At 39.9% G+C, this 10,146-nt stretch overlaps 1 protein-coding gene across 2 annotated transcripts in view; it reads left to right on the forward strand.

Moving 5' to 3' along the window:
* Window positions 1-10,146, forward strand: part of dock1 (dedicator of cytokinesis 1) — a 194,476-nt gene that overhangs the window by 173,823 nt on the left and 10,507 nt on the right. For both annotated transcript variants that reach the window (XM_037981021.1, XM_017437189.3), the window contains exons 45-47: window positions 458-634; window positions 2,592-2,675; window positions 9,783-9,920. In XM_037981021.1, the coding sequence (XP_037836949.1) occupies window positions 458-634; window positions 2,592-2,675; window positions 9,783-9,920 (399 nt within the window). The remainder of the gene's footprint in view (window positions 1-457; window positions 635-2,591; window positions 2,676-9,782; window positions 9,921-10,146) is intronic.

Here is a 10,146-nt window from a genome sequence, read left to right on the forward strand (position 1 = left end):
AATCTGAGAATTCTTTTTTAACAAGCTGGCCTAAAACGGCGCAGATTGGAGATTTGTCTTTACTTTTCTTGGCTCGGCTCTAAAATCTGACATTTGCTCAACAAGCCCTTCGTGTTTCTTCTAACCCCTTTCCACAAAGAGGTGTTTTTTTTTATTGAACCAACCAATGATATTGTCCCTGTGTAAAGAGTTTTTGTTAGAATTATGTTTTTACACAATTATGGCGTTCATGTCAGCAAATCAATCGTTTTTTTTTTGTCTTAGGCGTGTATTTTGTTCATCTGAAAGTCTATCTTCAGTATATAAATGATGTGCATTTGCACAGTAAAAATGATTCTGATTGACTCGTCTTTATAAGTATAATTTAATTTCTAGTTGTCTGTACGTGTCTACATCCTGAAACTCGTGAATAAAGGCTGAGTGTTTCTGATGACACTTGACAAATTTTTCTGCACAGGAGGAGATCAGTCCTCTGGAAAACGCCATGGAAACGATGCAGCTAACCAATGAGAAGATAAGCAGCATGGTGCAAAAGCACCTCAATGATCCCAACCTTCCCATCAACCCCCTCTCCATGCTGCTCAATGGGATAGTGGACCCCGCTGTGATGGGAGGTTTCGCCAACTATGAGAAGGTGATCAACATGAAAACATATATTTACTTATCATCATTCTTTTTTTATTCTATCTTTTATTTTACTTCAACAGATGCATATCTATGAGATTGGACTGATATTTTAAAAACTAAGTTACACCAAACTTTAAAATTATGTATTAAAATGGAACAGGCCTCTTAAAGATCTCATTAAACACAAATAGCAAGTAAAATTAAAGACAGCGGGAATCAAAAGCTTAACACCAGGCTTCAAAACAAACCAGTGGGTTGTCTGTCCTCAGTCTACGCTCACAGCATGTTGTTTTTAATGTTTAGGTGTTGTACAATTTAATCAGAATATGAAGAACTTGTTAAATTGTGTTGCTTTATAAAGCTAACTAGCCACTGTTTCAGTTTTAACACCTAGCCCCTTAAAAAATTAAAGCAGATGTGTTTTTTAATTTAATATTATGTCTTTAGCTTTTAATGTAAGACTTATTTTTTTAAAACCTTCATTTAACCATCCAAAAAAAGAGATGCTTTTGGATGTTTTGTCCAAAATGTTTTTTCAGTGCTTCATAATCAAAGCACACGTTAAACTAAACTTGGCACAAAAAGTGAGGATATTTATTTGGTTGATTATTTGTTGCAGCAATGCTTCTTGGCAATAAACCGTATACCATTAAAAGCCCCGTTTAGTTCCCCTTAAATGGTGACACATTTGTTTGGAAAACATATTTGTGGGTTGAGCAGCAGAGTTTAGTTTGTGACTTGTGCCCATAAAAAACTTGCCAAGTCTTAAACAGCTGCTGTCGACTCTTGTTTGGGGTTTATTTGATTGGATGATTAAAGTCTGAAGAAACGAGACATATTGGCAGTTTAACAATTTAATCATTTAACAAACTGGGCCTCAGTAGCATGTGGAAGAACCATACACAGCCAGAACAGCTCCTCCTCTGCTGCTCACGGCGTCCCGTTCTACAACCATCATCTGTCGTAAATCAGCCGATGTGGTTGTGTTGGTGACTCTGGAACAAATCAAACCCAAACTGATCCCACAGGTGTTCAGTGGGGTTGAGGTCAGGACTGCAGGTGAGTCCGTCCTCTCCACTCCCAAACCCTGGAGCTAGTCTCTGATAAACCCCCCCGTTCTGTCGAGGTGAGCGTTGTCTTCTTGGAGGATGGAGTTCCAATGGGATTGCTGCTGGTTGCTATCAGAAGCTCAAAACAGGAGTCAGTAGCACAATAATCTGTTTGGTATTTGCAGAGATTTGGCAAGTTTGTCATGAGAACCCTCAAATAGTTTCCTAACAAATGTGTCACCATTTAAGGGACGATAAACAAGCTTTCCAATGATATAAGATTTATTCCCAAGAAGCGTTGCTGCAACAAAGAAATATTCAACAAGACACAAATTTCCTTACTTTCTGTGCTGTTTAGCTCAAATGAACCTACATTACATGTGTTGCGGACTTACTCCTACATGATGATGTTCTCCAAAAATCATTTAACATGTTAAACATTATTTTGTTCGACATGTCATTTTTTTTTAAGCTCTTTCATCAACCTTTTCATCTGACCCCAACACCTTTGTGAAAAGAGAAATTGCCTCACTTTTGATGGAAAACAAAACGAGAAAGGTATCCCGTTGGTTTCCCAGTGTTCGTCCTTACAGGGAATAGATTTATATTAGACCTATAAAAGATGTTGTATGAGTCAGAAGAGGAGCGATGGGAATTCTTTGCCCTCTGGTCTCGATTTCATTTCAGTGAAATAGTGCCGGCAGTGGAGGACAGACTGATGTCTAGATTACATTTTTGTATCTTAACACACCAACTCAACTCATAATGCTTCCCTTTTCTTGTCATTTTTTTCCTTATTCTCTTTCTTTATGTTATAAATTTCTCAAGCTTTCAGTCTTTTCCCCTGAGCTTACTCCAGGTTTTGCTTCCTTCATACAAACACTCTTACCTCTGTCTCTTTTTTGCTCTTCCCAGGCCTTCTTTAATGACAAATACATGTTGGAGCACCCGGAGGACCTTGAGAAGATAGAAAAACTGAAAGATCTCATCGCCTGGCAGGTGAGACTCAAACAGTCGGTGGTCTTCTCTTCTGTTTTCTTTGTTTTGTTTACTTGTCTGTTTTGCCGAGGACTTTGTAGTTCAAGGAAAACGACCTCGGCCTCCTTGTCACAAGTTGTTTACTTTAAAAAATGACTCACTTTGTGGTATTACTTTAGTGGCACTTGAACTGAGCAGAGGGACCCATGGCCTACAGGCGGAGAATGCTGAGCATGTATAAGATGGTAAAGAGGAGCAGGAGAGCCATGACAGTGCACATTCATGTCACTCGGCCTTTTAGCATAATTTAGATTTAATTTGCACTAATTTGCTTTGGGGAATTCACTTACCCTCTCAGGAGCTGAAACGTAGTGGCCTTGTTGTTCATCTAAAATGCAACAAATCTGTTTCCCCGCAGACATTTTGACTGGAGCTAGTATTTTATTGTGGCCGCGTTCCAACTGAAGGGAGTTCTGCTTTTGTTCCTGCTGTATGTGTTGTGAAAAAGGCTTATGGTTCGAAATATTAGAGTATGAAGTTTGCTAAACACAATGCACCATCTGATAGCCCTGCACCACCCGTTAAAGGGACAGTTCAGATTTTCAGAAGCGAGGTTCTGTGGAATGGTAATGAAAACATTTTATCTTGCCTGTTGTGGACTGCTTTTTGTTTCATTCGACAGGACTGATGAGCTAACATCACAGATTTTAGTCTAGCACAGGGGTGTCAAACCCAGTGGTGCAAGGGGGCCAAAATTAAACATTTGGACCTAGCCAAGGGCCAATCATGGTCAATATTTATTAAAAAGTACATAAATTAAATTACTGACATAATAACCTCTAGCCGATAGGTTGTCCACGTTTTAAGACGACACCTCCTCCCGCCTGCAAACGCTTTGCTCTCCATTTAAGGGGAAAGGTCCTCTCTTTCCCGCTCGTCATCGCCCGGCTGACTGAAAAGAAATTCACCCACAGTCATTGTCTTCAAAGACAAACATGTACTCAAATCAGTGGTAGACATTCTAACTTGAAGCAAAGTTTCTCCCTGGGGTAGTACGACATCGACTAAATAAAAACAATTAATATTATTCAAATTAAATAAAGCTTTAGTTGTTCGCAATTTTTGGCACCAGTTCTTGTTGGTTTTGGCCCTGCTCTAACTAGCCATTGGCTTGTAAATTGAATCAGAAATAAACTTTATTTTTCCAAACGTAGGTCATTCAAAGAGCTATCTACAACAGGTAAGATATTAACTTTTCAGACCCTTTCCATAGAAAACTGCTTCAAAGATGTAAACTATCACCGTAAGGATCTTGCAGACACCACGCTGTATGTTTTCAAACCTGAGAGTCCTTCCTGTGTAAGAAAGTAGTCTTACTAACAGGTTTCTGTTACCAGGGGGGGAAAAAAACAATAGGTTCTGTGAAAATACAGAGCTTTAAAGCGTCCAGTGACAGTAACTGACGCAAGCGGGGGTGAAAGTGTGTTAGAGGGAGATCATGTGGGGGGGAAGGAAGTGCTGAAGCGAACGTTCAGAAGTTGTCGGGTTGCTCCACTGCAGCCAGACAGCGAGAGATCAGCAGTGGTGTTTTACGAGCTTTGCACCTTCTCCGAGCCTGGAGGAAGTGCCCACACAGCAGACTCAAACGACAAGCACATGCTGTTAAACAGCTTACTGTGAAACTCAGCACCTCATTTGTGCTTCATCTCGGATTGATAAACTCCTGGCTATCTTTCCAGTCACAACTTCCTCCTTTTGGGACTTTAGTGTGCTCCGCTGCAGGCTTTGTTTTTTTTATTGTTTTATTTTTTGTTTTGCTTTCTTTGCTATCAAGTTGTGAACCGAGGGTCACATCATTATTCAGAAAATCATAGCTTCCTGGCTTATAATTCAGCCAGGAATTAAAAAGAGATACACAACATTTGTCTGTCACTTCCTATCTCTGGCTGCAAGGAAAGATAATTGAATTTTTGATGGCTGTTGCTGGAAAATAGGTCAACTTTGTGCTTCACATCTCTGGTAGAAATCAGAATCTGAGAGGTTGTGCTCCTTTTGTGTGCGCGCAGAATCTTTATTTTTTTCTACATAAGTAACCACGATTCACACAGAAATATCCAAATCTTATGTCGCTTTTCCCGCGTTAGCGCCGAAGCCTTCAAGTTTCGTGCCATTTTTCATGCAGCTCACTCAAAGTAATGTATTTCTTGTAATTACTGTTTTCCATATTTGTCTGGTTTGCCATTTTCATCTTTAAGTTATTCAAATTACTTGAACTTGGGGAAATGTAGGAAATCACTAAAGAAGTTGGAGGTGACACAGCAAGAGAGGATGACCTAAAATAAGTTTCTATTTCAGCACTTCTGCAAAGTTGTGAATATAACTCTGTATTTGACATATTTTTTCCACCATCCATGGCAAAACAAAAAGTGGTTGAAAATCTCTGTCTGACCCCTATTATTACCAGAATGCAATAAAAGAGCAGCTTTAGCTGGATCAAAATGTTCTGTTTGAAAAGATGTACAGATCTCCAGGCACAGATTAACTTGTTGTTTACAAGAGAGAAGTAAAATCTCTTCACTTAGCTGACGGCAAACATGAAAACAACACACTTTTAAAGGCACAGCCTAATCAGATTTGAAATGGTGGGAGCTGTCTCCGTGCCACAAACGGCAGATTTGTTAATGAATCTCTTGTCTTGAATTCGTCTAAATGAGATAAATGAAGGCAAGCCGGCTTTAACAAACAAACCAAACAGGGAGAAATGAGCTGGTGTGAGGTACCTATTGTGTTCGTCTAGTAATTAGAGAGGAAATAGGTGTCTGGAAATCAGAGAAATAGGTATTGTAAAAAGCTTGCTGGCAGATAGAAAGTGGGTGTATTAATAGGAACATGCTCTGGATAGGAAGTCTTAATTACTGCCTCAAACTTCTCATGGTTTATATAAAAAGACGAAAGAATTTCGAAGTGATCAATAACTTAAAAAATAGGCCTAAGGGAATATCAGCTGTTTAACAAAGTCTGTGTTTCCTGAACTGTTTTTTTGCAAAAAGGCTTTTTACTTCTGGTGCTTTCATTTCATATATATGGGCTTATTTGTCTGCTCGACTCACCAATGGCCGTGTACGTCTCCGAGACTTCTTTAACCTTCATGAACGGTTTTAATATGTCCTCTCAGTCTGCTCAGAGTGGAGCACTTTGAGTCAAACGGGGACTGATGTTAAATAGCAATGGCGTTTTTGTGTTTGTTTGTTTCTTGTGTTTGTCAGATGCAGGTATCTCCTTGGTTTTGAAAGGGTCCAGGGATTCATTTCTGTGTTCACTGCTGTCAACAAACTGTACAAAAAAAAGACTGACATGAGTTTTGAGCTCATGCATACTTGAAATGCAGAAGCATAAAACTGATTGTTTTAATGGGAATCGGGATACTGTAAATAAAAATCTAGGCATCTTTTTTTTGTCCTTGTTTTCAGTAAACATCCTGGAAATGTATGCTTAAAGGGAACCTGAGATAGTTATTTTCAACTTACCAGTTTTTATTATTATTTTGAGACTCTGTGGTGTTATGGTGATGAAACTGCAGACTTAAGTGTTAGGTTTCAGGAGCAGCAAGATTCACTAAAGAAACAATAAGAAATTCCCACAGATATGAAAGAATAAACTAAGAATAAGCACTGAACACAAGGAATAACCTGACTGCATGAAGCCAGCAGTAGGAACGGACAATAAGAGAAAGAAAAGGGGGGTTTACTGAGTAACTGCAGCTGGACTGATTATCCGATGAAGGACAGTGAGGAAAAACAAAAATGAATAAAGGTTGTTATAAGCAAGAATCAATAAATTTGTTTGTTTACTTGAGGTGGCAAGGACAAGATCGAAGTTCACCTAGGACATTTCATTCTTCACGAGGAAACTCAAATGCAGATCTCCTGGGAAGTGCATGAGCCTCCACGCCAACATTTCCTCTTTTCCACCTTTTTTCTCGGTTCTTGCGGCGCATGTAGCAGCCCTGACTGGAAAACTGACTGAATCTAGAAAACAATGAAGCCCAGTCACGATAGTGATGGGAAAAAAAAAAATCAAACTGTAATAAAACAGATAATACTCTGAAGGTAAAGAAACAGGAAAAACTACAAAAACCTACAACCCTAACAGGTGCCTCTTTGTCATCTTCTGTTGTCTATTTATTCAGCCAATTAGTTCACAATAATTGTAAATACTCATAAGCAGATTATACTCTATTACCTTGTTGATATTTCATTTTAACTTTAATGTTGTAGAAAAACATCTTAAATCACAAACCTTAGGGGGGAAAACAATCAGAATTGTTAGGTTTACAGCTGTTTCCTGATGTTTTGTGCCAGGTAGGTAGTAGCAGCTTGTTTGATTTTGTTAGCAAACTGTAGTGATTTACAAAATACGACTGGTTAGAGCCAAGGGGGCATCACTTGGAGGAGTTTTGTTCTATTTTAGGAAGAAATAAAAGCACAAATAACTTTGTTTTTCTATTTTTGTGCACTGCAAAGACTCAGGTTTTATAAAGGGGCATCAGTGAATGCAGTGGAAGGCTGTTATGTTAGGATTATGCTGGGATATGATGTTGGTACATGCTGAAAACAGTTTTTCTTTTTTTTCTATAAAAAGGAAAAGTTGTACTTCACTCTAAAATATCCTTGTCACTTTTTTGTTAGCTAATGGACACTGCCGGCTTTTTCATATCATAAATGCAGCATCGGTTCTCTGTTTTTCTCACATTTAGCTCAACTTCACAAAAGAGATTCTGCTGATATCACTCATCTCTAAGCCCACATCTCTTTATAGATTCTCGAACCGGAGTTGAACCGTCCTGCAAAGTTTCTGCGTGCAATTAAAATGTGTCTGCCGTGTGTTTGTGTTGGCCTTGAGCCTAAGTGTCGCACACAAAAGGCTTATCGCCGCGCAGCCACCAAGCAGAACTCTGTTGCCATGCCACCACTCAGGCTCACTCAATCATCTTAAGGTCTATAAAAAGATGTGGGTATCCTGGGAGACGTGAATCTTGCCTCAGCTTTCACTGTTTTTTTTTTTGGTTTTGTTTTGTTTTTTTATCTCACTACGCTTCTACCTCCTCTCCCCAAATGTTTCTCCTACTCTTCACTCGTGTCTCCTCTGCCTCTCCTTCCTTTCCTGTATGTTTTTTTGTTTTTTCCCTGAGTCTCCTCTTCTCTGTTTTCTCCTTCACAAAGTCCCGGCAGCAGTGGTGATGAAGGTGCTCAATATCAGGGGAAATCCACGGACAGCGTGTGTAGCCTCCTCTCATTTATCTTTCTGTGCCAGAGCTTTGGTTTTGTGAAGCACAGCACAGTTAGTCTCATTGGATTTCATCTCCTATGATACCTGCTCCAGGATGCTTTTAGTGCAGTGTGTTACACGAACGAGAACCTGAGGTAACACCACAGATATGCTACATTTCCTTTCTTTATAAGCCCCGGTTTGTGCGGAGGCGCGTCTAAATGAAACATGGGCTGTTTGAGGTTATTACAGAAAGTTGCATCACAAAAGTGGAAAGGTGTTGGGTGCCAGCTATAAAGTCTGGTGTGAAGGGGCAGTTTGCCCTCAGAGGAAAAGAAGAAAGGCTCCGAGAAACTTTGAGCCCACCTGTCGAATGCTTCACACAGACTCTTTGTTCTGTTTGCTCGGAATTTAGGTGACTTTGTTAACCGTAAAAACTGCTGTGCAAAATGCACTCTTAAAGGAATGGTTCAGGTATTTTGAAACGGGGTTCTGTGGAAAGATAACGAACAATTAGTACCTCACTTGTTGTAGCGAGCTCTGTGAACGACCTCAGTTTGGAGAAATGGTTAAGTTCTGACCGGATTGACGAGCTAACGGCTAGTCTGAAAGGGCCCAAGGCCAAAGGGGGATGTTGCTGTCAGCTTTGCATTACTTGGTTATTTTGTAAGAATCATTACAATATTCCTACTGGAATGGCTCAACTATCTACTATACTTGCAAAAAAACATTGATTTCCATGTACATAACTGTGTAATGTGAAAATAACAAACATGGAGTCTTTTAAGATGTCAGAAATCCACTTTGCTCTTTGTTCTGCTCAAACTATCCATTAGCTTGTCAATCCAGTCAGAATTTATCTCTATTTCTCCAAACTGAGGCCATTTGAGGAGCTATCTACAACAGGTAAGATACTGGTTGTTCATAGCTTGTCCACAGAATCCCTCTTCCAGAAATCTGCACGATCAGTTAAAGCATTTAACTTCCTGTGATTAGTTAATATTCCTTTTGATGGGGTCCGTTTTTTTGTCTTTACTTAGTCATTATGAACACAGGAGCTGCATTTTTCTACCATTAACAGCGTTTCTTACAGCATTTAGAGTTGTTATTTGAAAGAAAAACACTGCTTTTATTGCTTCTGCCTTACCATAGCTCAAGATGGCATGTGGCACAAAATCAACACCTTCAAAAAATAAAAAAAAATACCACAAAATAAAACAACTACCTGTGATTTCCCCCAGCAGAGCAGGGGGGGAAAATTACTCATATGCTGCTCAGTAGCTGAAGACTGATGCTTCCTCCGCTCTCCAGATTTAGTCAGCAAAGCTTGCTGACACTGACTGTGCCACCGGGGGTTTCCTAATTACCAGCTTTCAGCAGCCTCAGTCTCTCCTTCGTTCTCCCTTTACCTGTGGTGCCGCTGTTATGTTCTGAGATTTTGTTACTCACCGGCTTCCTACATCGTGAGAGGCAGCAGTGAACATGAAAAGGCGCACTGCGTCATTATTTGCGTCAGTGGTGGAGAAAGCATCCATCACAGACTCTTCATGCCTATAGATGCAGTCATTCTGAACTTTTTCCTTTGTCATTTTTTGATACACATGTGGTGATCTCTGTGGCAGGGAGGGGAGGGGGTGTCATGGCAATAGGCTCTCTAACATATCCTACCGACACCAGCTCTTTGTTCCTACACTCAGAAAGTGATGCACATTCTCTGCATGTTCCGATAAGGCCTGAAGAACGTGTGCAGTCATTAAAACCTCTGTGGCCGGGCCCAGATGAATAAAAACCCGGCATGTGGCGAACAGATCGTGTCTCTGGAGTTTGAAGGATTCTCACCCTGCCGTCTTGTTCCACCAGATCCCACATCTCGCCGAGGGTGTTCGCATCCACGGCGAGAAGGTCACCGAGGCGCTGAGGCCGTTCCACGAACGTTTGGAGGCCTGCTTCAAGCAGCTGCGGGAGAAAGTCGAGAAGCAGTACGGGGTGAAGACGCTGGTGAGAACGTATTGCTTTCTTTTAGTTTGTTGGTTTTTTTACAAGATAACATTTTCTGCCTGAACATTTTTTAACATACAGGTGCTGGTCATAAAATTAGAATATCATGAAAAAGTAGATTGATTTCAGTAATTCCATTTAAAAAGTGAAACTTGTATATTATATTCATACATTACATACAAACTCATATATTTCAAATGTTTATTTCGTTTAATTTTGATGATTA

The sequence above is a fragment of the Kryptolebias marmoratus genome, linkage group LG17 (genome assembly GCF_001649575.2).
Source record: "Kryptolebias marmoratus isolate JLee-2015 linkage group LG17, ASM164957v2, whole genome shotgun sequence".
NCBI classification, from domain to species: domain Eukaryota; kingdom Metazoa; phylum Chordata; class Actinopteri; order Cyprinodontiformes; family Rivulidae; genus Kryptolebias; species Kryptolebias marmoratus.